The sequence below is a fragment of the Adiantum capillus-veneris genome, chromosome 25 (genome assembly GCF_014529385.1).
Source record: "Adiantum capillus-veneris isolate H3 chromosome 25, ASM1452938v2, whole genome shotgun sequence".
Taxonomy (NCBI): domain Eukaryota; kingdom Viridiplantae; phylum Streptophyta; class Polypodiopsida; order Polypodiales; family Pteridaceae; genus Adiantum; species Adiantum capillus-veneris.
In genome coordinates, this window is record NC_140955.1 from 49,075,308 (window position 1) to 49,103,117 (window position 27,810).

The 27,810-nt window shown below is 42.2% G+C and overlaps 1 protein-coding gene across 1 annotated transcript; it reads right to left on the bottom strand.

Annotated features, from left to right (window-relative positions):
- Window positions 1–1,421: 1,421 nt before the first annotated feature.
- On the bottom strand, window positions 1,422–2,879 carry LOC147424838 (uncharacterized). The gene is made up of 3 exons (XM_086499997.1): window positions 2,720–2,879; window positions 2,433–2,648; window positions 1,422–1,516 (listed from the first exon to the last, which is right to left on the bottom strand). The coding sequence occupies exons 1-3, from the start codon at window positions 2,877–2,879 to the stop codon at window positions 1,422–1,424; spliced, it is 471 nt and encodes a 156-aa protein (XP_086356123.1).
- Window positions 2,880–27,810: the final 24,931 nt, after the last annotated feature.

A 27,810-nucleotide genomic window follows, 5' to 3' on the forward strand; every position in this document is an offset into this window, starting at 1 on the left:
GGTAGATTTTGTGTTGCTCTATGAAGAAAGATGGGTTTGTAGAGTTTACGAGTAAGATATCGTCGTAATATCTAAAGGTATGACCTAAAGTTGAGAGAATCTCTTTAGCGTTATGTGCGTTGAGAGTGTTAGAGAGAAACTCAAACTCTAGGGAGTGGAGGTAGAGATTGCACCATAGGGGGGAGCATGCTAGTCCCATTGGAATTCCGTTGGTTTGCCTATAAATTTTCCCTTGACATTGTAAAAACATGTTATTAATGAGCCAATCGTTTAGTTGGAGTACTTCCTTGAGATTAAATGAAAGGCTTGATTTATATCTATAGGAAGACCAAGTGCCCTCTATGCAATTGGATGGGAATCTTTTGAAAGAGATGAATGTTTTTAGAGATTCGGAGAAGGCATGGGTAATTAACAAGGTAAGATGATGGATTAGGCCTTGTACCCCTGCGTGTGGGATGTTCTCGAAGCATCTTTTTACATCCCCTGAGTAGAATTGTGATGCATGAGAGGGAAGCTTGAGGATACAATCGTAAACCGAATCTACAATCCACCAAGATTATAGATGAAGATGGTGACATAAAAGTGCTTTGTTGTTAAGTTTTTTGGCTCGTTCCTTGAGTAGTGGAATACAAGTTTTTAACAAGCAAGCCATAAGTGTAGAGATTTCTGAGTAGCAATAGGTAGCCCCATATGTAATCCATCTAAAAGAGGCCTTATGCAGTTTGTATATGCCAGTGAGATAGGGGAGGGAGTGGTGTTCTGGAAAGGTGTATTGAGAGAGAAAATTTAGCACAAGGGAGGTAATTCCTTCAATCCCTTGAGGAGATGGTGTAAAATTGTTGCCTTGTAGGCGTTTTTGGGCTTCAAAAAGAACAAAGGCTTTACAAATGATAATCACATTGTTCGGAGCCTTGTCGATGCAAGTAAGAAAGAATTTGTTTCTTAGTTATTTAATTTCTCTTGTGAGATCATTATGGATGTGGTGTTGGATTTTAGAAGGGAGGAATTTCCCACAATAAGCAGAGAACGCATTAGTTAATTCTCGGTGTGTTAGGTTAGAAGGTAGAGTGATGCAACCAGATTTTATGAGATATAAGAGTGCTTGATTTAGCTCCTCAAACACTTCTATGAAGTTAGGTGGTTTAGTTGGTATGTGACCAAGACCGTGGCCACAAAGGTGAGCGAGAGAGGAACTCATAAAAGAACAAAAATTTTTGGAGATTACGTGTTGTGCTGTGATTTCCAAGTTACAAAAGCACTCATGGGGTGTGAGAGAGGTGAAAACTTCCTTCGCATTACAGAGTGTTACTTTCAAAGGGGGGTCAAAAGCCCAAGTGAAAATGCATTCATCCCATAGGGGAGTGGTGGAAATGCCAAGCCCGAAGAAAAACAAGCTAAAAAAAGAGGAGAGATTTTTGATATCAAGCAAGGGGTTGACAAAATGAAGGGGAACGAAGGTTCCCTTCGCCTTGCTCTTGGGGATAAACCGAAAGCGTCCATGCACATCTTTGGAAACCTGCATTAATCATAAAGGAGGGATTTAGCATTAGTAACGCATGCATGGGTGAAGACGGTTTTGGTTTTTGGAGTTGGGATGGGGGGTGGGGCAGAAGCTTGTGCAAAGAAATGTGGGAAAGTGGGGGTGGGGTTTTGAGGGGTGCAGCTACTAGCGGTGGAGTTGGCTGGTGAGGCTGTCTTCCATCTTGGAGGTGTAGTAGAGGTATTTGAGCGTTGACAGGGGAAGTTCCTTCCTCTTCCGCGCACGGTTTGATTCCCTTCTCCGCGCGCTTTTTTGGCCGAACAAGTATCGTGGGATGCCTTTGAAATTGGAGCCACTGCCGCATTCACAAAAGAATCCACTTCCGAGGATGAACTGCAGGAAGGTGCTATGTGGCTAAACAAAATAGAATGAGTGATAGCATCTTTTAGCTTTTGTCTGTAGAATACATGGAGGAGGAGAGCTTTAATCACTTCTTGGGCTTCTTTAGGGACCCAACTCATAAAGGCAATAGTAGACCGTTCAAGGTTTGAGCTTGGGAAGAAGCGAGGTAGTTGATTGAGAACCAACCATAAAGCATGATCGAACCACAAAACATTGTTGTCCCGGCAATGATCCCCTTGTCCAATATGCTCGCAACCGCACTTAACAAAAGGTCAGTGCACATTCCATACTTGTGTAGTATAATTAGTATCTCGGTTTGTGGTAGAGATGACACCCTTAACCCCGACCACGCAACCAAAAGTTGCATTACAGCGGCGTGGTTCAAAAAATGACATAGAGAAGGGGGTGGCAATTAGAGTGTTTTTGAAGAGGTTGGAGTTATTGCCCTCAAGAATCTGCATAAGACCTTGCTTGACCGCAGTCTTATCATGATCATTAAGTAGAGTAAGGAGAAGATTCTCGGGGAGGGGAGCAAGTAAAGTAAAATTACCGAAGGACCAAGCTTCATGGTGAGCTTTACCCAAGAACGTTTCCAAAAGCCGGCTTGGGATGAAGGGATCGGTGTAGGTTTCAAAGGGTTTTGTGGTGAGGCTTCGACTCGGTGTGGCAATGGTGAAGTCTTTGTTTGCAAGCATCTGCTCCTCTTCGTCAAGATCCATAGGTAAGAGCGAGCTTCCGATAGTGGTGGGAGGCGTTGTGATGATCTCTGAAAGCCATTAAGTAAATGTCTCTTTCGTTGTCGGGTTAGTGGGTCGTTTCGCAGTCGCTTTCCATTACTCTCCATGAATCGTCGCATTAAATTTGGTGCATGCTCGAGCCACTCTTTCCGCTCACGCTCATCTGCGTCAGTAATTGCAGGTAGATTTGCCGCCAAATCACGTAGGCGGGTAATCACAGCAGGTGGTTTTCCCGTGCCATGGCATACAAGCGAAACCATGCGGGAAGGTCAAGAGTGGATAGGATTGTGGTATCTTCAGCCTGCTGAGAAGGGATGGCGCTGTCAAGTTCGAGCAAGGTGGAGTGAAAGATAGGGTCACTAATGCAAAGGAGCAAACCCTGGACAATTACAGAGGGGGGGAAATTTTGTGCAGAGTATCCTAGAGCCATAAGGCTCCCATCCCATCCTCAGTAAGCCGTAGCTAGCTGTAAGGTATGGAAAAGAAGTTAGATGATTTCAATGCTCATAAAACTTTGAGTCAGCAAATACACCAGAGGTACAAAAGATTCATAAAAAGTTTATAAAAAAGTGTTAGGGGTAAGGCATATATATATATATATATATATATATATATATATATATATATATATATATAGAGAGAGAGAGAGAGAGAGAGAGAGAGAGAGAGAGAACAAAGAGAAAGAAAAAGAGGGAGAGGGAGAGAGAGAGAGAGAGAGAGAGAGAGAGAGAGAGAGAAACCAAAGAGAGAGAGAGAGGGAGAGAAGACAAAAAGAGAGAGGTAAGGGGAGAAAACAAAGAGAGAGAGAGAGAGAGAGAGAGAGAGAGAGAGAAAGTAGAGAAAATATGAAATGAAATGTTATATTAAGATTTAGGGTTAGGTTAAATTTAGAATTACATTAAATTAAAATTAGGTTAGATTAAGATCTAAGATCAAGTTAGATTACATTTAACTTATATTTAAAATTTATGCTAAATTTAAAATTATGTTAGACTTAAGATTAGGTTAAGATTTAAATTAGATTTAAGATTAGGTTAGATTACATATAGATTTATGTTTATGTTGAGTTTAAAATTAAGTTAGATTTAGAATTACGCTAGATTAAAATTATGTTAGATTTAAAATTAGGGCAAGATTTAAGATTAGCTAGTTAGGTTAGATTTAAGTTAGACTACATTTAGGTTTAGGATTTAAGATTGGATTAGATTTAGATTTATGTTGAGTTTAAGATTAAATTAGATTTAAATTTAAGATTCAAACAAGATTTAAGATTAACTAGATTAGATTTAGATTTAAGTTAGATTAGATTTAGGTTTAAGTTAGATTTAAGATTAGATTAGATTTAGGTTTATTTTGAGTTTAAGATTAGATTAGATCTAGATTTATACTTGATTTAATATTAGATTAGATTAAATTAGATTTAAGTTAGATTTTAGTGCATGTCAATGAAGGCTTTGCCCAAAGAACAAACACTAGTTACACAACAATATGTATATTCCCATCAGAATCTGACACCTATTAACTCACTCACTAACCATATCCAATTAGCCGCGAATCACCATATGTTCAATTATGTTAGATTTAAGATTAGATTTTGGATTTAGTTTTTATATTAAAGTCTATCTTCGGGATTACCAAAAAAAAAATAGAGTTTGGCAAACAGTGATCCCTCTCTTCCTCTCTACGGATGTGATCTTAAGTTGGAAAGCTTTCAACGGCATGATACTCAGATTGGAGGCCAACATGTAATCCCTCAAACAAAGATCTGCTATGAAGAGATGTTAAGATGATGTGAATGCTACAGCTAGAGAAGAGGCAAAGGGGTTTTATCCACTACATGCACTATCATGTAGACGTGGGTGTGTAGATTTCTCGTAGCCACAAATATAGGCATTGACCAATAAAGATGAGATTATAACCTGGTGGTTCTGATCTCCGTGCACCTCTAGACCGAGGTGTGCGAGGATTGGACATGACTAGAGAATGTGAGGTACTTTACAGTGTGAACACACACATACACACACACACACAAAGATAAAAGACGGAGGATGCCAATAGAAGATTAAATTTATGTCCAAGTTATAAGGTTTTTACATTCATTATGAGTAGTGACAAGGATGTGGGGCCATCCAACCGAAACACATATCTCTCAACAAGGATCTTATGTCCTTGTAATCAATACAAGCATGCTCTGTGCGATGGACAAGACGCGTTTCTTTGTAGCACGTTCGCAAATTTGACGAGTTTGATCTATCTATTATAGATCGAGTTGTTGCCAATTATAACTCGTCGGACTCTAGCGCTAGCCAACAGGCAGCAATCTTGCAACCCAATAGACGTGTTCGTAGGCGAATTGGTCAAGTAGCATACGTGAGGCTACAAGATGTAGCCTCTGACAACTCAGATGTACCGCATTTTTGTTGTTGTGTAGATTGCTGAAAAAGCACATACTGCCAGCTGATAATGTGATGCCAGATTCCAGAGAGGAAGCAAGAAAGATCCTGCAAAACTTGGGGATGGATTACAGTTTGATTCACGCTTCACTACAAAAGGTTGTGTGCACTTGTGACGCTGTTAGCGACGGGAATACATTGGGTTTTTTATACTCCCCGACGTCGCTAAGACCGTTGCTAAGAGCGTCGATAGAGGAACGTCGCTATGAGCATCGTATAATAGTCTCTATAAGTGTCACTATAGCCGTAGCTATATAGCGACGCTTATAACGACGCTCATAGTGACGTTTACAGGCCACCTATAGAGACGTTTATAGCGACGCTGTAGAGCCTTATATAGTGACGCCCGAGAGAGAAAAAAATTGGTGGCAGGGCATCCATCAACCATATTGAATGTTTCAATAATTGATTCACCTTTGAAAGAAAGTGCAAGCTTAGATATAGACCCAAAGGAGTCACCCACAAGAAATTATAACCATTAACTCCATCATCCATAGTATTGTTTGCAGAATAAAGATACAAAACTGACAAAAGTAAATTGATGAAAGTAAATCAATGACAATTGTACACATCATAGGCAAAATCACTTGATTGTTAAAGTTTGCAGATGTAATAGTTACAACACCATTGTCATTATTAAAAAAATATACATGGTTTTCAAAAGTACGTATAAACGTCATCTCATGATACATATGCTATGACAAAAGGAAACTAATGCTATCTAGCTACGACTAGACTGACGTCGTTTAATCAGACGTCTCATCGCGTCCAAGCAGCGTATCTATCGGATTTTGCAAAAAAAAACAATAAGACAGCTTTCTGTAAGTATAAACATATAATTTATTAAACAATACAACAAATAGAAAAGAGTAAACCCTAGTACTAACCATGCCACCATGAGAACTCAGAATGTCCATCAGGACGTTTAAGCCCTTCCTGCCTGCGTACTCGCGCTCATACAGTGTGGGGTCACGTCTTGTCATCGCCCACTATCAAAACATACAAAGAATCCATTATGTTAGAATTTAAAAACCCCTAAACCCTAAATTATCAAACCTAAAGAGCAATGCAAAAACACTTACAAAATCGGCCTCAAATGATGCCCACCCGCCGCTCCCCAAGTGGTGCGAGCTCCCTGCCTCTACTCGCGCTCTGGCTGCCTCCTTTTGTTGCTTCCACTTGTCGAGATTCTCACACGCTACTTTCTTCACATTCTTCCAATCTTCTTTGGCCAGCCAATCTAGTTTGTTTCACCCATGCTTAATTGCTTTTTGCACTTCGAAACGCTTGTGCTTGTAGTATTCGCACATTCAAACCTTCATCACGTCTTCATTGAAGCGGTCATCCCGTGTTGGAATGAGAAACTCTTCATGAAGCATGCTGATGAATCTGTCTTTTAAATCACTTGGTACTTCACTCCAAGTGTTTAGTATGTAGTGTCTAAACACCTGAGAGCAAAGACCAAGTATGCACGAGATCACCTTCTTGCCTTCATCATCCAAGATGATGACACTGCTGAAGTCGACGGAATAAGGCAAGCCCTCTCGCCAGTGACGCGTGAACCTGGGTGTCCCGGCAGGGGTCTCTAGTGGCGTGTCGATGGGGGTATGGACATCAGGTGTCTCCACTAGAGTCTGTGCCCCGAAGCGAGGAATGTTGACTGGAGTGACTCGTGGAGGAGTAGCTAGTGGTTTGTAGCCGCTAGGAACTGTCGTCAGCCGCACAAAACCTGGTGTAGATAGAGATGTCGTGGCTGGTGTCGGGGTGGGCAAAGAAGGGGAGAATAAAGAGCCTCGTCGAATGTGAGGCGGTGTCGAGGTATCGGCGGCGGCATCCCCACAACAACCACCGCCGCCACCACTAGAGCACCGGTGCCTAGACGAGTGTGAAGATCGTCTCATTGACACCGAAGCTTTGGAGCACGCTGAATGCTCCGAAACAGAGGGAGATGCTAAAGGAGTAGGAACACGTGATGGTGCACGAGAGCAATTACACTCCACGTACCACAGTTGTCTCTACTGGGGTGACAAAGAGGAAAGAAACTCCTCATCATCCATACCTGCATTAAACACACGAACATTTAAACTTAATATTGAATGAATGGAAAAGAAAACATGGACAAGTAGAGAGAGAGAGAGAGAGAGAGAGAGAGAGAGAAGGATAGAGAGGGGACTCATAAAGGGGGAGGGATTCCTGTGTAGAGAGATTTCGTTGAATTTCTGTGAATTTGTAAAAGCACTGCGCTCCGGGTACGATGGAAACTGAAGCTGCATCACAAAGGTCTGCTCATAGAAGTTGCTTGCCCCACCACTAAATCTAATTTGATCAGGTGAAAGAGACGCTGAGAAGTAGTAGTAGTGCTTCTTAGTGTCTCTTTCACCAGATCAACTAGATCTAGCGGTGGGACGAGCAGCATCTATATTGAGAAGACCAGCTTCGTGATTGCAGCTTCAGTCTCGCTCGTCGTCCCTGCTTGTGAGAACATACCTAGAGCATACGTACCTAGAGTGGATGCAAAGATCATTAAATACAATGACGCAATGACCATTAAATACAATGATGCAATAACGCATATAGACAAAAATGGACAAAAAGCCATGTGAATACAATATACATTATAAAACAGAGCTAGATTGTTTAAATACAATATTTATGGCTTTAAGAGGTCTCTCTCTCATCCTCTCAAAGCTCAGTATAACTTCCTATATCTATATAGAGCTCTCCGTTTAAACGCATGTCCTCCGTTTCATTTTGTAGATCCTCTGCATGCACCCCATAGAGAGTAGCAGCTTGATGCTCGTCTGGCACCACCTCAACTGCTTCTGACTAAGCATCTTCTCTGATCTCTTCCATTGATGCCGCTATGATTGAAAGGACATGGGGACTGAACATGCTAATCTCCACCCAGCCATGCTCTATATAGGCCCTTGGCCTGCTAAATATAGGGACCCCCTTGACTGCATGTCCATCTTGGCCCTTGGCCGTGACTGGTCCTACCCTTGTCCTGACATTACTCCCCCCTTGGAGAAGCGTTTTCGTCCACGAAAACACAAGTGATGGTATCTTCATAAGAACACTAATGTTTTCTACCGTAACATCCCTCATGGATCCAACGGTTCATTTGAGCAGAACCCGGTTCAGTAGGAGGTTCAATGAAACCAAGAGTAACATATTGGTTTTCTACATTGTTGTCCATTTGTAACCATCTGATGGTACCGGTTCCTATCTAAACATAGTGTGTAGACTCCATTTACAACACTCATGAGCGTGATAAACGAGTTTATCACTACAAAGATGTACCAAAAAGAGTACCTCTTGTTACTTTCCATGAAAGTAACTTGCTGACATAACTCATCAGCCAAGTTTAAGTCCCTGACTTGTTCCCAAATTTCATCATCAGTAAACAACCCCACCCTAACGAGTGTTCAAGGTTGAGAACCTGACTTATACATGAAGAGACTACTTAGTCGCAACATGTGTTACTGATAGTAAGTAAACTCCAAGAAGAGCAATAAATGCTTATTAATTGGATTGCTTGGTGCTAATGTATGCACTTTGCATATCCTTTAGCCCAACGTTACAATTTGTAATCTGCCAATCCCCTTGGATACTAACAGTACGGTGGTGTGTTTCCCCCACGGTTTACAGACAGTCTTCCTAGACGACTGGTAAACGGGGAATCACAGTAGCGTATAACATTGTTGAGGAATCAACAATGTCCGAAATAAACATCGTGGTTAACTTGAAAAATCCACAAACACCCAAACCGAGCCATGACCTCTGTTGGTGATTAGTAGACCCAAAAGCAATCTCATAGAGATAGTGCACATAGAGTGCAAAATGCTTCATAAGCAACACTGGATGAATATACATGCCGTTCCAAATCAGCTTCTACGGCCCATAACACCTAGTGTGCATGCATTTAGCAAGCAACAGATCCGAACCTGTATATCCATGATCATCCTTGCCAATACTAATGGCGAATATTATGTGCTTAGCACACAGTGAATAGAAATATAAATAGTGTCAAACAAAAACTAAATACTTCCAGTGGTAATTATTTTCAAGCCTTGCTGAAATGTTTGAACCATAATAGAAGATGAAACATTAATCACTTCTAGGGACAACAATGAAACGTTTTCATTAACCACTCAGAGCCTTGCTATATGTATAAACAACCATCTGTAATGTTGTTTAGCAGTACTTGTACTTGGACAAGTCATTCTAAGTATCCGACAATTTCTGGCCACGAAATTGCTCCTGATACGTCATGCTAAAAATGGTCTAGAAAATAGATGTGACTAGCACCTAGGGACTTTGTCGAGACACATAATTGAAATAATGGCGCAAGTGTCAGTCGAGAGACTCATATTCTCCACATGTGGAATATGTCTCATGTAAGGATGTGTAAAAAAGAACATCCTTCAAGTACAAGATGTACTTGTGTGTGGAGGTAACTCTAAACACTCGCGACAAGAGTGAGAGGGACCCTGATTCATTGCTCCACACTGGCTAAACCAAACTCCTTCAGTTCCTAGACCATGTTGTATCCCATGTGACAACATGTGCCAAATCTAATCCTACAAGTGGATTCATAACAGCATAATGTACTTTGGACACTACGGCCCAAAATACTTGTTTCGACATGCCCTTGGCATGGCCCTGGGGATTGAAGTGAAAGTTCAGTTAGCCGTATCCAAATGCACAGGAGTACATCTCCCCCCTGTGAACAAACCAAGCAACATTGCACTAGAAACCCTGGGTGTTGCCTTCGTAATCCAAACCCATTGGGTAGCATCTACGTAGTCAAACTCCTTGGTAAGACCCTTTGTAGAAACTGCTCAACTAGCAGGTAACGGTAACCAACATAGTTAACCGTGTACAGAATGATGAGAATCAACTTGAAAAGTTGAAGTTGTCCACTACCCCCTGGTAGATTACGGACTCCTTTCCTTGAAAGTACAAATGGGATAGATCGAACTATGATCATGAATGCCCATGGGGTGATTTAGTAAACACCCGTTGGGTCTTACCCCAAAATTGTGATGCCATAGACACTCGTACTGCTATAGAGAGATCCATATATCCACACAAGTGAAAGTCTATCTCTTATGGACAGCCATGTTGTCGCAACCGATTGATGTAGAGATCAGCTGTTGTGAGTTGAAGATTATCAAAAACTCAACTTGAGTGTCGCACTGAAAACATGTAGTGTAAAAATGACACCCTAAATATCCGTAATGACAAGACTCTTGCTTGTCCATTAACGTTGATGTGTACTTCCTTGGGTAGATCTTGAAAACAATCACCCAAAGAATGCCAATAGTTGGGTCTTACCCTTGGCCTGTTTGGCTCATAGCCCTTATGCAAAATAGTGTTCAATCGACGAACTGATGAAGACTAATTTGAGTAGCACGTTGGCGCAAGCTGACTCACGAGCAAAACATGTATCAAAAGCTTCTTAGAAGATTTTCATTGTTGTTTTTAGAGAGAAAGATAGAGAATGAAAAGAAGAGCATACTGGGATGAGGAACTTTTCTTAAGTTTTTTTTAGAGTGTGTGCCCAAGCTATGTGCTCTTACGCATCTTATGCCTGACTTGCAGCTTATCATAGAAGCATTCCGCAGTTTTTCGGTATGACTCTCTCACAGAGAGAGGTAACAGAAAAACACAAAACTCAGTCCGATCCACCTACCTTGCAGGGGTCGTGATTGTATGAGGATGACTTAGCAGTGGCACTTTGCCCATGAAATAAGTCTTAGATTTAGGTTCTTGTTAGTGTTGTTGTGTGTTGATAGCAACCAACAATCATTTGAAACAATCTATCCTTAGTCTGTCCTTGATGGAGTGGCGAGTGTGATAGCAGAAGTGTACTCTCTAAGCGGTGGAATTGATGCCACCTGGTTAGCATGCCTTGCATACAGATTGTTAAGCCCTTGGAGAGAGTGATGGTCTCAAACTTGAGAGACAAAACCATTAGTGCCTTGCACAGTCTAAAAACTGGTGATATTCCCTACTTTGCCAGTTCCCCGAAGTCGGGCTTCATATAAAATTGCCAAAGCAGTTTACTTTGCACAATGACAGTAATTGCCAAGTAAAGTGTAAACAGGGAAAAACAAGAAAAACTTAAAACTTGGCTAACCTGGTAGTTGTTGTAACCTGTTGGCCTATTATTCTGTGGAAGAAAAGTCGCTTAAAAATGGTGCATAGCCATACTTGCTGCTCGAGTGGGGTCTGTCGTATGTACAGATACGACCCTTGTATCATATAAGCCCGTCTGTTTCTTATGAAATAACATGTTGATATATTGTCAAGTCCTTCCGAAGTTTGTATGCTCGTAGCATAGGCCAAACATGGAAGTCTTGTCTTTGCATGATACTTTTGAGTAGACCCACTTTGGATGCTACCGTGCCTTAGAGCTACAAATATTCTTGCTCATAGACAAATGTCCTAGTAAAAGAAAGTCGACCTTGTGGAGCAGTCACAAATAATCGACCTTGTCGAATTGTACAATGTATTGAAAAGCAAAAAATAAAAATTCCTTGCAAAATATGTACCTCATACCAGAGTGGCTTGATGACGTAGATGAAGTCGTGCTCCACTGATGTCTAGAAAACAAGCCCTAACAATTTGCTTGACAGCTTCTAGAAATGGTTGTTAATGGTTTGTCCTGGCGAGCACCTGCCATCTCCTTCATCAAGATTAGCAACAGATCAAGATTAGCAGCAGACCGTGCCGATCACCTAGTTGTTAATGGTTTGTCCTGGCGAGCACCTGCCATCTCCTTCATCAAGATTAGCAACAGACCGTGCCGATCTCCATGAGATTCTCTAGCACCACCATGACCAAACCTTTGGTAGGAATGGACAACAGCCTTGCTATGAAACGAGAGCATTTCATATTCAAGCCTTGCTTGATTTGGGTCGTCAAACCAGGCATTGGTCTTCGGAGAACCAATCTTTGCTAAACACAACCCTCGGCATAATCCAACCGTGCTGGGTTTTTATGCCTTGGATAAGCCATGTGTGCAAGCAAATTTGATAACAACACGGTTTGCACAAGCCTTTCTCTTGTCTTGATGCAACATTTTCTTGAGAAAAACAAAGTGGTATTGAAAGCTTTTAATTACCTCCTATTGTTTACTTACCTTTGATAACTTGTCGTATCGGCCACAGTGCCTACGATTTCGAGCATCCTTGAACCTCAAACCATGTCCAATCTTGAGTCAAAGCCTTGCTCGAATAGTGAAGATCATATCATTGCCTTGCCAATACCTTCATACCGAACACCAATATGATGATACTGTCGATCTTCTATGAATAGCAATTGACACATTGAACGATTCTCCTGCAGAGGATCATGACCTCACGTAATCGCTTGTACAGATGAAGTTGTATTATTAATGCTTTAGCCCTTTTTAGGACTCTGAAAACAATCTCCTCGGGTAATCTGCTTAGTCTCAACAACATGCATGCTTTGTCTTTGCAAATCACTCAGTTTGCAAAGATTTGAAAATGTTCGGCTGCCCATGCATTTTTCCCGACCACCACCATGTTGTCGAAATCGTGTAGTTTCAGAAATTGAAAACAGTTTTACATGGCGAGCAAAAAAAATAAAAATCGGATGTTTTTATGCCTTCGATAACCACCTCATGAGTCGGAGCCGAGGTTTAAAAATTCAAAAATAACTCCCTGTATGGTAGGCAGCGATGGCGGTCTTGCGCCCATTAGCAAACTGGGCCATGCGAGGAGTTGAGTTGCTCAACTTGGGGCCCCACAGTGACGGAAATTGCCGCACATAGCCCCGTGATGTCGTAGGCACCCACATCTTGGGTTTTGGTGTAGGTCCGCCGGCGGCCCTCTTTCTCGCAAGCCCGAATTCCCACCAACAAACCCTTGCTCCCTTCCAGTTTCTGCAGGGGCTACATCCCGCGAGCATCTCAATTCAAAGAGAGAGAGAGAGAGAGAGAGAGAGAGAGAGAGAGAGAGAGAGAGAAAAGATACTTCCTGAGAGAAAACAAGAACGCCAAGCTTCTTCCAAAGCTACTTGTCCCCTTCCTGTCGGAGCTTCCATGAACGGAAAAAGAGAGAGAGAGAGAGAGAGAGAGAGAGAGAGAGAGAGAGAGAGAGAGAGAGAGAGAGAGAGAGAGAGAGAGAGAGAGAGAGAGAGAGAGCTCCATGCCTTCTCCTCCACCATGGCTCCACCTTCCCCCTTCCTCTCCACCTTGCTCTGATACTAGTGAAAGGACATGGGGACTGAACATGCTAATCTCCACCCAGCCATGCCCTATATAGGCCCTTGGCCTGCTAAATATAGGGACCCCCTTGACTGCATGTCCATCCTAGCCCTTGGCCATGACTGGTCCTACCCTTGTCCTGACAATGATTGGCACATCGTAGCCTTCATACATCTGTGCACTACGAGGGGCTACCTCTATGACGTACCACCAACTCGATGCAGACTTTGTAGGATGAAATATCACCTGCCAACGCCACATAACTTACATGAGAGCTTTCAAGCACATACCTTCTAAAATTGGATGTTAACTATTTACATACTTACTTGTTCACAATGCTCGGGTAGTACGAGAGTGTTTCTTAGGTCAGTCCATTTCTTAGTTGAATCCACCTCAAGAAAACCAGACTCTCCTCTACACATAGTAGCGTTGCGACCCTCCATGATTATCTTAAACCATTGCACGTCGAACAAGTCGACAAAAAATCCTCTATTATCGATCCTCAAAATCTCTTGTAGCGTGCCGAAGTAAGTGAGTTCCGCCACCACAAAATCTGCATCAGAAGACCGTCGTCGACTAGATTGTTCAAATTTTGCCATGATTCCACAATCTTGAGTAAAATGATTTTTGTCGATCCATTCCACCCTGAAATGTCGACCTTTACACCATGCTGCTGTGTATGACTTATACTACAACCAACAAAGATTATGAGTGGCCATTCAAACATCTAGAAAGTCACTAGTCGTACATTGCAAACTTACCTTGGTCGTGCAACCCCAAGAGTACTCCCACTCCTCCTTAGTCACTTATTCACCGCACTATTGTGCGCTTTTCAATTGGTTGTGCAACCATCTTAAGCTCATGAATGTTGATAGGCTCTCCAGACCCGTCGGATAGTGCATCAGTGGTCGTCTTCCACGTCTCCACTCGATTCGTGCCCTTTGTTGCTCTTGCTTTGCATCCTCATATTGTGAAATCCACTTTTGCATCACTGGATTGTGAAGCATACAAAATCGGTTGATTTTATCCTCTAGATCTTCCATCATCTTCTTCTCAACACCAAGATTGCACATGACAATCCTAGATATGAGCTCATCATCTATGATTCGCCATAGCGTGTCCCGGGCTTTATCAAATCCTTCTAACCACTCTCCAATGTACACTAGGGACTCTGATACTAGCCAACCTTCTGCCATGCTACCCTCCAGACGTGCCTTCTAACGCACATATCCCTTGAGCGTTTTCATGAAATGTTCTAAAAAGAGCATCCATCTGGAATGTACTGTGCCAGCTATTTCCACCTCATCAACTATGTGAACAAGAAGATGCACCTGAATGGTTAGCATGGTAGTAGAAAAGTGTTTCTCAAACATGCACACAACCTCCGCAGCGTTTAGTTTGGCGAATGGTATGGAGTCTACGTTGGTCTCCTTTTGTGAGATCCATTGCACCAACTTCGCAAGTTTGTAGATTTTGTTACAGACGTCAATGGACAAACATCCCTCAATGGACATCCATAAAATAAACTGCAAAACACGTGCAGCAAATGATATTAAAATCCACACACAAATTTCTTACACAATTCCCACTATGATATATTCCACTATGAACATACCTGACACATTCTATGCCAGTCGTGTGACTTCAAACAAGTAAGCTTTCCTTCTTTAGTAAAACAAATTCAAAATGAGTGCATTACGCCAGTGGGGTTCTGCAAAGATCAAATGGTCTCTTTTACTTTGCGTTCTTGGGCTCCTGTGAAAATCCATGGCGCTTTAGGGAGTTTTATTGATCCATCGGATGCAGTCTGCAGCCAATATTGCTCCATACGATCCACATTTCTAAGGTCAACCCTGGCTCCCAAAGTATCTTTCTTGCCGGTCAGATGGTCCCATGGCAGATACTCGATCTATAATAGATGGATCGAACTCGCCAAATTTGCGAAAGTGCTACAAAGAAACTCGTCTTGTCCTTCGCACAGGATGCTTGCATTGATTACAAGGACATAAGATCCTCGTTGAGAGATAGGTGTTTTGGTTGGACGGTCCCACATCCTTGTCACTATTCATAATGAGGGTAAAAACCTTATAACCTGGACAACAAATTTAATCTTCTAATGGCATTCTTCGTCTTCTCTCTCTCTCTCTCTCTCTCTCTCTCTCTCTCTCTCTCTCTCTCTCTCTCTCTCTCTCTCTCTCTCTCTCGCTCGCTCTGTTCACACTGTAAACTACCTCACATTCTCTAATCATGTCCAATCCCCACACACCTCGGTCTAGAGGTGCATGGAGATCAGAACCACCGGGTTATAATCTCGTCTTTATTGTTCAATGCCTATATTTGTGGGTACAAGAAATCTACACACCCACATCTACATCATAGTGCATGTAGTGGACATAACCCCTTTGCCTCTTCTCTAGCTGTATCATTTCATAGCATCTTAACATCTTTTCATAGTAGATCTTTGTTTGAGGGACTATTTAACACATTACATGTTGGCCTCCAATCTGAGTATCATGCCGTTGAAAGCTTTCCAGCTTAAGGTCGCATCCATAAAGAGGAAGAGAGGGATCATCGTTCGTCTAAATCTAATTTTTTTACCGTAATCTCAAAGTTAGACTCTAATATAAAAACTCAATCCAAAATCTAATCTTAAATCTAACATAATTGAACATGTGGTGATTCACTCCATTGAAGGGTAAAAGACATACCAATGGGGCTACTAGCTGCGTAGATGTGAATGGGCCTCACATATACAAATACTTCAATGCAAGAGTTTAATAATCTCATCTCTCCACCTCGTCGATCCATGACCCAGGTGATGGGACAAAATCCTCATCGAAGCTGGCCCAGCTGCCACTCCCCAGGTGATGGGATAATCTTGTCTTGATGTGAACTCTTGTTGCGTCTCTCTGTTGCCACCACCTATCTGGATTGGTCGTCCTCTCCTCCCTGATACCCCTCCACTCCTCTCTTTCAAGCCAGTCAGGTCTAGCATCTATGCATCTGACCTCCGATGCCTCACGTAGTCGCGCGTGCATCTCCTCATCCAAGCATCGTCAAATGTATTCTCCAGAGAGGGAACTAGAAACTCCCCATGCAGCGTAGCAATAAGATAATCCTTGGAGGATTTATCATGAGCCCTCCAAGAGACCATGACAGACTATAGTGTGTCAGAAAACCTGTCTACACAACTGTTGTATGTGGCCCATCACCTGCTTCCCCTCAAGGGTCATAATGATCTCATCGGACATACGATTGATGAGGTAGGCGTATCCCACTGGCATGTCCCTCCCGTGAACTATAGCAACCCTGTCCGGTGAATGCTTATCATCCAGGCCTCTAGGCGACCCCGATGTAGTGTTCGGGTCAGTCCTCGGCATCTCCGATGCAATGGCCGAGACACCACTCTCAAACGCATAGGCAGTATAATCCTTTGGTGTAGTGTGAGCAGTCTCACAAGCAGGGACACTCCTCGGTGTGTCCTGGGGACTCTGCAACACATGAGCTCCAGAAACGACGTGCTCCTCGCCACAACAACCACCACCGCTAGACTGTCGTGGAATTACTGGTCCGCATGGTCCATCGAACATAAATCTAGATCTAATTTAATCTTAAACTCAAAATAAACATAAATTTAATCTAATCTAACGTAAATCTAAATCTAACGCGCGTAAATAAACCTAAACTAATCTAACGTCAATCTAACTCAAAATAAACCTAAATCTAATTTAATGTAACCTAAATAAACCTAAATCTAATCTAACGTAAATCTAAATCTAACCTAATCTTAAACTCAACATAAACATAAATCTAAATGTAATCTAACCTAATTCTAATTTAAATTTTAACATAATCTCTTTCTCTCTTTGTTTTCTCCCCTTACCTCTCTCTTTCGTCTTCTCCCCCTCTCTCTCTCTCTCTTTGGTTTTTTATTCTCTCTCTCTTTCTCTTTGTTCAAGAGGTCTTGAGTTCAACTCCTCATCAGCTAGATCTTTAAGGTCTCTTGGGATAGTTTCCTACCACGTTAAAACTTTCTTCTTCTCGGGTGTGTGTGTGTGTGGGTGTGTGTGTGTGTGCGCCAATAAAAAGAGGAAAATGGTATAACCTTTCTATCACCCAAGTGTGGTAGATTGGTTATGCCATTTCCCTCTTAAATAATAGGTCTTGAGTTCAACTCCTCGTCAGATAGATCTTTAAGGTATCTTGGGATGGTTTCCTACGACGTTAAAACTCTCTTCTTCTTTGATGTGCGTGTGTGGTTGTGTGTGTGCCAATAAAAAGAGGAAAATGGTATAACCTTTCTATCACCCAAGTGTGGTAGATTGGTTATGCCATTTCCCTCTTGAATAACAGGTCTTGAGTTCAACTCCTCATTGGCTAGATCTTTAAGGTCTCTTGGGATAGTTTTCTACGACGTTAAAACTCTCTTCTTCTTCTTCTCTCTTCTCTCTCTTCTCTCTCTCTCTCTCTCTTTTCCTCTGTCAATGTGTGTGTGTATGCATTCTTTGTTTATGCATGTGTGTGTGTGTGTGTGTGTGTGTTTTCTGTTTATGCATGTACTCTCTCTCTCTCTCTCTCTCTCTCTCTCTCTCTCTCTCTCTCTCAAAAACACAATGTGTGTGTGTGTGTGAGAGAGAGAGAGAGGGAGAGAGAGGAGGGGAAGGGAACATGAGAGAGAGGAGAGGGAAGGAGCATACATGGCTCTCCTTCCTCTCCTCGTGTGTGTGTGTGTGTGTGTGTGTGTGAAAGAAAGTGAGAGAGGGGGAGAGCGCGGGTTACCTTTGCTTGCTTGAGCGCCAAAAACTCAGATCTGAGATCTGAGTTTTCAAACGCTCTCGGTTATTTTTTTACCCCTTTCGGCATCGCTATGGGCGTCCCTATGAGCGTCGCTAAGTTACAAGTAAACTAGCGACGCTCATAGCGACACCGTGGATGTTCACTTTTCAACATCGCACTGCGAGCGTCGCTAATGTAAAGTACCTCTTGTAGTGTTTATCCTAACAATTGCATTCTTTTTAGGGGGGAATACGTAGACGTAGAGAAGTGTCCAAAATGTGATTCCAAGAGATATCGAGTAGATCTCCACGGAACAAAAATTCCACAAAAGGTTTTGCGACATTTTCCTCTGTTTCCTTGCATCAAGCATTTCTTCAAATTTAAGTCCATGGCCGCCCTAGCATCATGGCATGAGGAGAATAAATCTTCGGATGGTGTGCTACGGATTCCTGCAGATTGCGCAGCCTGGAAACATATAGATGAAACATGGCCAGATTTTTCCAGGGAAGCTCAAAATTTGCACTTCGGCTTGGCTATAGATGGTGTAAATCCATTTGGTCAGAAATAAACATCTTACAGTGTATGGCCCGTTGTCATTGTCAACTACAACATTCGCCCGTGGTTGACTACCAAGAAGGGGCACCTGTGGCTAAGCTTGATTGTGCTGGGTTGGTATAAAGTGAAGAATATGGATGTGTATCTTTGTCCACTATTGGAAGAGCTACAACAGTTATGGATTGGCATAGAAGTGGTCGATATGAGCCGACACACAGGTCAAAGGAATGCTTTGATCAGAGGCATTCTAATGTTGACCATGCATGAATATCTCGGACGAACAGAATGCTCAGGTGATTTACACCCAAATTCAAACACTGTAAATCTTGGTTTTTCTCAAGCTTATCTATTGTCATGTGTATACATGCAGGGCTTCAAACAAGCGGATACAGAGCATGTGTCACATGTGGACCTAGACTTAATGCACATCGGGCGTCCTCATTGAAGAAGCAAATCTACGAAATTCATCAAGCGTATCTTTTAGAGAATCATGTGTTACGCGATGGCTTTTTGGGAAGAGAGCCACCGAGGATGTCTGCACAAGTATGGTTAGAGCAGAAGGAAATGTGTGATGACGGTTTGCCCCCAGGGATGAAGAGACTCTCTCTATGGTATGAGTTATCATATTGTCCCAAACTCAGTGATAGGCGTAGGAGCTCTAACATGTGTTTGAATCAATTCCATAGAAACCAACCAATGTACCAATCTAGTCCATTCATTGTATTTCATTCCATTCATAAATCAATCCACAAAATTCTCGTGCTATGCATTGCCTAATGGTGCCTCGTCGGACCTTCTTCAATTTGTGTTGCTTAGCGTCCAGGTGTGAGCATGTGGGAGAAAAAGTGAGCCATCGTACGAGATGCAAGTGGGTGTGTGTGTAGGAGTCTCTCTATGTGTATAGAGGGTGGCCAAGCACATGAGAGGTGTGTGTGTGTAAGTACCCTTAAGGTAGAAACAAAGGTAAGGAAGAACTGCAGGCTGGACTTGAGAGAGGGAGATATATATTTTTTTAATGGCAAAAAGTACAAGCACCAAAAAGTACTTTATGGTGTGTGTTGGTGGTTGGGTGATGGCATGCGCTTGGGAGGTGTCTGCAGTTGGGTAGGCAGTGAACAAGCACTGCCTGGTGGAAAGAGAGAGTAGATGGCGTCTAACTGTCACAAGGGATTGTGGGGGTTATTTGCAGGGAAAGTAGAGAAGAGAAAGAACTGGACTTATACCGAGAAGTACTCTAGGTGAAGAGAGAGATAGGAGAGGTGGGCGGCAAGGAGGGAAGGAAAAGAGAGATAGTTGTTGGCCACCTTTTGCATGACATTGTCGTCCGGATGGAGTCCCTGAGGTAGTGAGGTTGCATGGCGGGTGGCGGATAGTGGCTTGCCCGCTTGGTCCCCTTGGTGATGATGCTTACGGTTAAGAATATCATGGCGCCATCTGTAAGGTGAGCAGGCCGCTAGGTTGCATGGGAAGAGGGGTGTTGGCTTGGAGGGGAAGAGACCTTCAGGTGATGGAATCACGACTCCAAGCTGGAAAGAAGAAGGCCAAAACCTGAGAGGGGTTGGTGCTCGTAAAGAGGAAAAAGAAAGACCAGCACTACAGAAGGGGATGGTGGCCAATGTCATAAGGCCTACTATGGGGGGTGACAAGCTGGAGAGCGAATGAAAAAAGCTCCAACTGCTTTGCCCTTCTATGTAGGTTGCAGGCTGCCAAGCATGAGCTTAATTTTCATTTCATCAATGTAATGGATAAAAAATTTTAATGGCTATGTGAAAGACCTTGTTCCATAACTCACCAAGAAAGATGCCCCAAAAACTATAGTGCTATGCCAAAAGCAATTCTTTGTCTCCTAATTGCTTCGGGTTTCTAGAACATCTTCATTGATCACTCATGATCTAGTTATGATCTTATGTTTCTTATGGCTTTGCCTCATCACCGACACTTTGCTTATACGTGTCATCATTTGCCGTTCAACTACGTCTCTGTAGCACAAAATATCATGCTCCCTTCTTCATGGAGGGGAAATCAAATCACATCAAAGATGGATGAATTTTATCTGCTACTACATGCAATTAAGGTTTGATTAGTAACAAATTAAGATGGAAATTTTTAAGCGACTTCTTAATCATAATCATACTACTTAAGATCAAAGTTGCACTTATCTTTGCATGCGTAGCCTTGATAGTGTTGAAATTGATCGAAGTGTAGTCTTGGGCTCTGATACCACATTTGCAAATAGGGACATTGTGATGGCAAAAACACATCTCATACTCGCGTGCACGCCCCTCTGACCAAGGGCGCCATGCGCGCGCGCGTACACACACACACACACACACACACACACACACAGAGAGAGAGAGAGAGAGAGAGAGCATTGGGTACAATCATCCCCCCATGCCTAGAGTGAGCTGGCTTCCTCTAGGCATGTATTTATATTAATTGATAAAAAGGGTTGGCTCATAAATGAGGCTATTTACATTCCATTTTGGGGATAAAAGAACTTTATTGAACTAACTAAAAACCATATGTCTTATTGGATTATTCCATGTCCTGCTAGCTGCTGTCAGCCACTTTCCCACTCCTCAGCTGCCTTGACTTGCTACATCACTCACACATGACCATAAATGGTAGTGTCAACCTTCTCATAATTCATTCCATAACAGTGAGAGCCTTATCAACATCAACAAAGAAAAAGCCAACATTAGCATCAACAAATAGAAAGTGAACACCAGCATCATCAAGTCTTGATGATGGATAGCCTACTAATAGCTAGTGATGATTTTTGCTCAAGATTCAAGGAAAAAACATTCATTAGAGGCAAAAACAGTAGCAACCATAATGGCCTATACTACGACGAATCATCACCAGAGATAATGTTGAATTCTCATGTAGCTTTGGAAGTTGAGCTCTTATGGCTGTGTCACACACAGACGCAATGCACACATATCTCGGTTTGAAGTGTGAATTTTCCAATTGAAATCAATTGAAAGAATACTCTTTGCAAAGGAAACTAGATGATGCATACCTTTATAGAGAACTCATTTGATCATTGACAACAACTCCTCCATGACTAACTCAACCTGCACTAAGATGCCTATCACAAAACATGCGTATGTCATCAAGTGAGAGCAAGCCTAATTGCTTCAAGAATGTGTTTTGACTGGACATGAAAGAGCTATAGAAATAATCCACTACATGGACTATACGTGTATAATCTAAGTTACTACAACTATCAATGTAAGCAATAATCAAAACTAAGCACTCGTGAGATTCGACATGACTAGCCCAAGCTCAAGGGCAACTCCACAAATCTAGCTTTCAACCATCATGCAGGTTGAAACTAGACGAATAGGTGCAGTTAGAAACGTTTCAAAGACACCATCAGTAACTAAATATGGTCCAAAAGGAAACAACTCACTAACACATCGTAATCAGTCCTCCGAAAAAGCTAGCACCCCTACAATGAGACAAATAAGTTGCTCACAAGCTCTATTCTTGTGCTTTGGGGGACATCAAACAACAAGTTTTTTCTCTTATCACTTGCATATGGCAAGTGCAAGAAGATGACCTTAAAAGTACTACATTTCTTTGTGATGAACTTGATGTTGCTGACGTTGATGCTTGTCATAATAACTAATATCTAATTCTTCTAAATGATTTTCTCATGTTAAACTGGTCATTTAATATGGGGAAGTGCAAGGGGAGAAAAATCTAGAATATTGGTTAAGCTAGCAGACCAGCCACAGTAGGGATCCACAAGAGGGAAAATAGGGATCCAAAGGGGGGGCCATTTGCAAAAGAGAAATGTGTAACAATGGGCTTTAAAGACCCTAAGGTTCAGCCCATTACGACTTCTAAAATGCTAAGGTTCCAAAATTCAAAGGTTGTGTCCAAAGGTCAAACACTAGGGAATTTGGCTGCGTTGTGTGTGTACCAAAAAGTCTTCAAAACTCCTACAAAGGAGGGGGCGAGCCTTGCAAGCAGGGGATGAGAGAGAAACACACACACACACACACACACTCAAGCTTCCTTTACACAAAGGGAATGAGGGACACATGTTAGATCCCTAGCCTAGATGCCCACAAGGTGCACTCAAATCCTATTGGATGGCCATGGAGGTGGACCAATGAGAATTAGGCTAGAGTAAATCTAGTTTAATTCATTTAAAAACACTTAATAAAAGAACGAATAAGAATTAAGCTCTCTATAAGACTATTGGAAAGTCTCCCAAGGGGTCCAATGAGCATTCAACAGCCCAATGGCTTGCCTGATTCCTTTTGGCGAGGAGACAAAGGGGTCCAATGAGAGTTTAGTTGCATTAATTAATTACCTAAAGCTCTCACAAAGGGGAAAGGGAGACACATGTCAGAAGGCTATCACTTATGCTACTTAATACTTTTTGGCTAAGTCTGGCATGGGTCAATGGGGTGCCAACAAGAGTAATTTGCAAGAGGGGTTGACCAAGAGAGAGAGGGGGCTGAATTTGTCAAGTCATTAACACACACACGCTCACACAATCTCATGTGTGAATCAAGAATACTCTCTCTCTCTCTCCTTCTCAAGCTTTAATGGAAATCTCATCACCTACTCCAAGCTTGTGAGAAGGGAGGTCTACACTAACAACTCTTGGCTTTGTGATGCGAATCCAACCAAGAGCCAAGCTTCAATGCATGCTCATCTCCCCTACCATGCTAATTACTAAGCTATGCTATGCTAATATGAGTGATTATGTGAGGAGATATACATCTTTCTCGTAAGACTACTCCTTCCTCTCAATCTACTCTCATACCCCGCTAGCTCTCACCATCTTCGAAGGTGTGTGAGGTCTTGGGTTTGAGACCATGAGGGAATCGATGTTGTGTTTTAAAGTGTTTGCTAGTGCTTGAAGCTTCCATCTTCTTTGCACTAGCTAGTTATTGAAGGAACACGAAGAATTGTATTGTAAAATGTCTCCCTTGATGGGGGAAACCTATAATACAAAGCCTTTTGGAGGGGGGGCCGGCTCCATATAAATCCGGTCCTCAACTATTGTCAATAGCTTAATTTCTCTCTCTTTTGAAGTATTCTTCATGCCTATCTAACTAGGTGTTATGCTTTTTGTTGCTCTCCCCACCGAAGAACTCTTGCTATGCTCATTAGGAATCTATTCTAATGAAATGCTCACTATGTTTATGCTATTTTCCGCTACACACAAGTTACCAGGCCACTAAATGTTACAATGCTTGTTGAGCGTTAAAAAAGGTGTAGATTAAAAGAAAAGGTCCATAGTTAGATGCCTTGAAGCATCTTGCATGCAGGCAGATGCAACATATAAAAAAGCCCTGTAACAGTCTTGAAAAGCTGGCTTAGAACGATATTTAGAAAAAAACCCTTTTTGTTCTAGGATGACTGAGTGCATTCATATTACTGAATCACACATACAAAGATGGAAATTTTGAATCAGACACGTAGTATCCTAGACCATATTGATAGCACTCAGAGAAGCAAGCTTACCAAAGATGCAAGAAACCAACAGGAAACTAAAAGCTGATCCTATGATTCATGATGCTAGTGGTGATCGTGGCCTTATCAATATCTTGGCATTTGGCGTACCTCTTTCCAGATGCAATAACCTATGCTAATATGTTCGGTGACAGTCTTATCAGCATCAACAAAGAAAAATCTAACATTAGCATCATCGACAAATAAAACGTCAACACGAGCATCATCAAGTATTGATGATAGATAGTCTACTAATAGCTAGTGATGATTTTGCTCAAGCTTCAAGGAAAAAACATTCATTAGATACAAAAATAGCAGCAGCCATAATATGACGAATCACCACCAAAGATAATGCTAAATTCTCATGTAGATTTGGAAGTTGGGCTCTTATGGTGATGTCACACACAGACACAATGCACACATATACCGTTTTTAGTGTGAATTTCCCAATCGAAAGCAATTGAAAGCATAATCTTTACAAAGGAAACTAAATGATGCATACCTTTATAGAGAACTCATTTGATCATCGACAACAACTCCTCCATGATAACTCAACCTGCTCTAAGATGCCTATCACAAAACATGCATACATGTTCAAGTGAGAGCAAGCCTAATTGATTCGAGCATGTGTTTTGACTGGACATAAAAGAATGTTAGCGGGTCACGGCGACGGACGTCTACAACATAGCTTTCAGGCACTAACATAATGTCAATATGCAAGGAAGCGATTCGGGATGGGGCATGGAAACTTAATGAGAGTGTCAATCTCACCAAAGTGAACTAAGAGGGCTACTCAATCTACTATAAAAGAAAATCAACCACTTCCTAGTCAGACAATCAGTATGCGTCCAATCTCACCGCTCTAGGTCATCACGCCTTTTCGGCATCCAAATTAATTCGGAATGCAATGAAACTTAAGGAGAGGTATCACAACACGTAAGGGCTCAATCCTACCAAGTTCTATCACCATCTGGGAAGGTACATAAATCACGATCCATCACAAAAAATGTGTAGAAAACTGAAATAGAAGTACTCCAAAAGGTCCTCCTTAAGCATAGAAACACTTATCCATGGTCAAAACATCAAAAAACACCATTTTGACCTTCAAATAAATGCATTTAGCTCACAAACAAAGCGTCACGAACCACAACAGAATTGAAAATGATTACACTTAGATTGTAGAGCAAGAGACAAGGAACGCAGTGGGCTATTCCGAAGTGAATTCTGATTACCAGTCCAAGAGAAGAAGATTACAGTTTGTAGCAGTAAGAGGCTCCCATAGTGCACGTTTTTTGAATCTTCAAGCTAATGATAATTCTCCTCTCCAAACTAAGGGTTTTGACTTTTAAAAGTCAAGGGAGCTTTCCCACGGCCATCCGGCCTCTTACAAGGGTGTAGACTCAGAGAGGTAGAAAGGGTATTGCCTAACTACATCATAATTACAAATCATCATAGGCTGAGTTACATGGATTTCTTCAAAAATTGAGTAGTGTTTACAGGGTTTGGTGTGCATACACCTGTATCCACCGTATCCACCAAACATTCCCCCCTTCCTATTCATTGCACGTCCTTGTGCAAGCCGTCTCTAAGCGAGTCTACTGCCTTATCTCGAGTTTTGCAATGATATTTCTAAATTTTTGAGCTCTTGCTTCAATCTCGACTTTGGTGGCCAGCTCTCTGAAGGGATTATTACTGAGGGTACTTTGGTAGGCGATGTGGCGGGCTGGCAGATCTTTTGTCATTGGATTGAATATGGAAGAGTCCACTTCGAAGAAGCCTGTCATGAAAGCCTCTTCAAAGGTCTGCATGTAATGAGAGGATAGAAACATGACTCTTGCATATAATCCCATGATAACATTCCTGCTTGGGATTTCTATCTCCATATTCCAACAAATGCCTCGCGTGCCATCGACAAAGATTTGCCAGGGATGCTCTATTGCGTCGATATCACTGAAAGCTGTAATGCATGTGATGAGCACCTTGGCAATCTTCACAAGCATCCGAGAGGCGAGATCTGGGATCTCCTTAATCATGTTGATCACCCCTTTTAGAGTTTGAACCATGTACTGCTTGGATGGTGGGTTGTTATTGAGAGGCTTTGTGATTACTGGGTAGTTTAGCACTACCGATCTTTTGCTTTGCCAAATATAAAAACTGTCCCAGGATCGCCGTCTATTGATGGGACAGTAAGTGGGGTCGATCCTGAGATGCTGGGGAGTGTTCCTGTAATAGGTTTCATTGGTTGGCCTCTAATCAAACCACTTTTTCCGCCAAAGCGGTTGATTATCTATGATTGTCTGAATCTGAAATGCCATAACAAGAACCTCCATGTAGTTCCCTCTGTTGTTTGGTTTAAGTTTGGGGAGCATCTTTTACTGCCATAATTTAACCTCTTGCCGCATCAGTGGTTGGTAGGGAGATTATCTCATGCCCGAGATTCTTTACTACCTCATCTAGAGTAATGATGAGAAGGGCAGCCGATTCCAACACCCTCAGTTCATACTGCTTATAAGCTTTGTGCGAAGGGTCCTTTACTTCTATGATCCAGCATTGAATTTCGTCCTTTGCTGACTCCGAGGTGGATGTTGTGGCTGGATCTGCAGATTCCTGTGTTCCTTTTTCCATGCTAGTAGTGGGCACCTCTATTTGATGAGCTTCAAATGTGGATTGTTTGAATCCTCCTTCTTGCTCAAATTCCCCTAAGGACTGCTGGTACTTTGTTTGATTTTCTCTCAGAGTTACTAAATCCCCTCTTGCCTCAGCCAACTGCCTTTTTAATTCTTTGATTTCCTCATCCTTGGCTTGTTGTAGGGCCCTATGTCCTGCCGTCATGATTTGTCTATCATATTTTTCTTGATTCAAGGCTTCTTTCAATTCTTTGATTTCTTGATTTAAGGAGGCAGATCCTGTAGTCATCGTTGAGGAGGAGGGGGTATCTTGTATGGCCAGAAGCTTAGTTAGAGATCTACTCACCACAACATACGAGCTTTGCAGCTTCTCATTCTGTTCTCTTTCTTTGGTTAGCTCCTCCTCAAGACGTTGCTGCTCAACCTGCAATGCGGAGTTCGCCTCGTTAAATTGTTGCACCTCCTTGTAATAGTAGGCTGCATTCTCTTGTTCTTTTTGCAACTTCGATTATACCTGGAGTTGTGCCTTCTCTAGTGTCTCTATTTTTTGCTTTAGCTGCAAGGACTCTGCTACCGTCTTAGATGCTTCTTTCTTTGTATATTCTAACTCCAGCTCTTGTAGATTGTAAAGAGCCTTTTGACATTAAAACTGAAGTTTGATCTGCTCTAAGTGAGTGTCAATGTCAAAGGACTTGACTATCTTTGCACCTTCCTCAATTGCCGCCTGTGATCGTGGCGATCTTGGCTTATGCTGGCCTTTTTGTCCCTGATCCGATTGTTCAGCCTCCTCAGTTTGCTTTCCCCTTCGTCTATGATCTTCTGGAGCAGTGGAGGTTGTAGTGGGCTCCGTTTCTTGATCTGCTTTTAGTCTTGTCTGCTTTTCCTCCGCTCCTTGCTCTGGCAAGTTTTCAGTTTTATCTTCCTCTGTTTTTGCAATTTCCGGAGGTGTCCTAGTGTCCTTGGGTGTCCTTGGGCAAACCAAATTCTTGACCTTGCTGGTCCTGTATATCTTGTTGTTCCTCCCCTTGCGATTTAATGTCCTCTTTTCTGATTTGGTTAGTTTTGT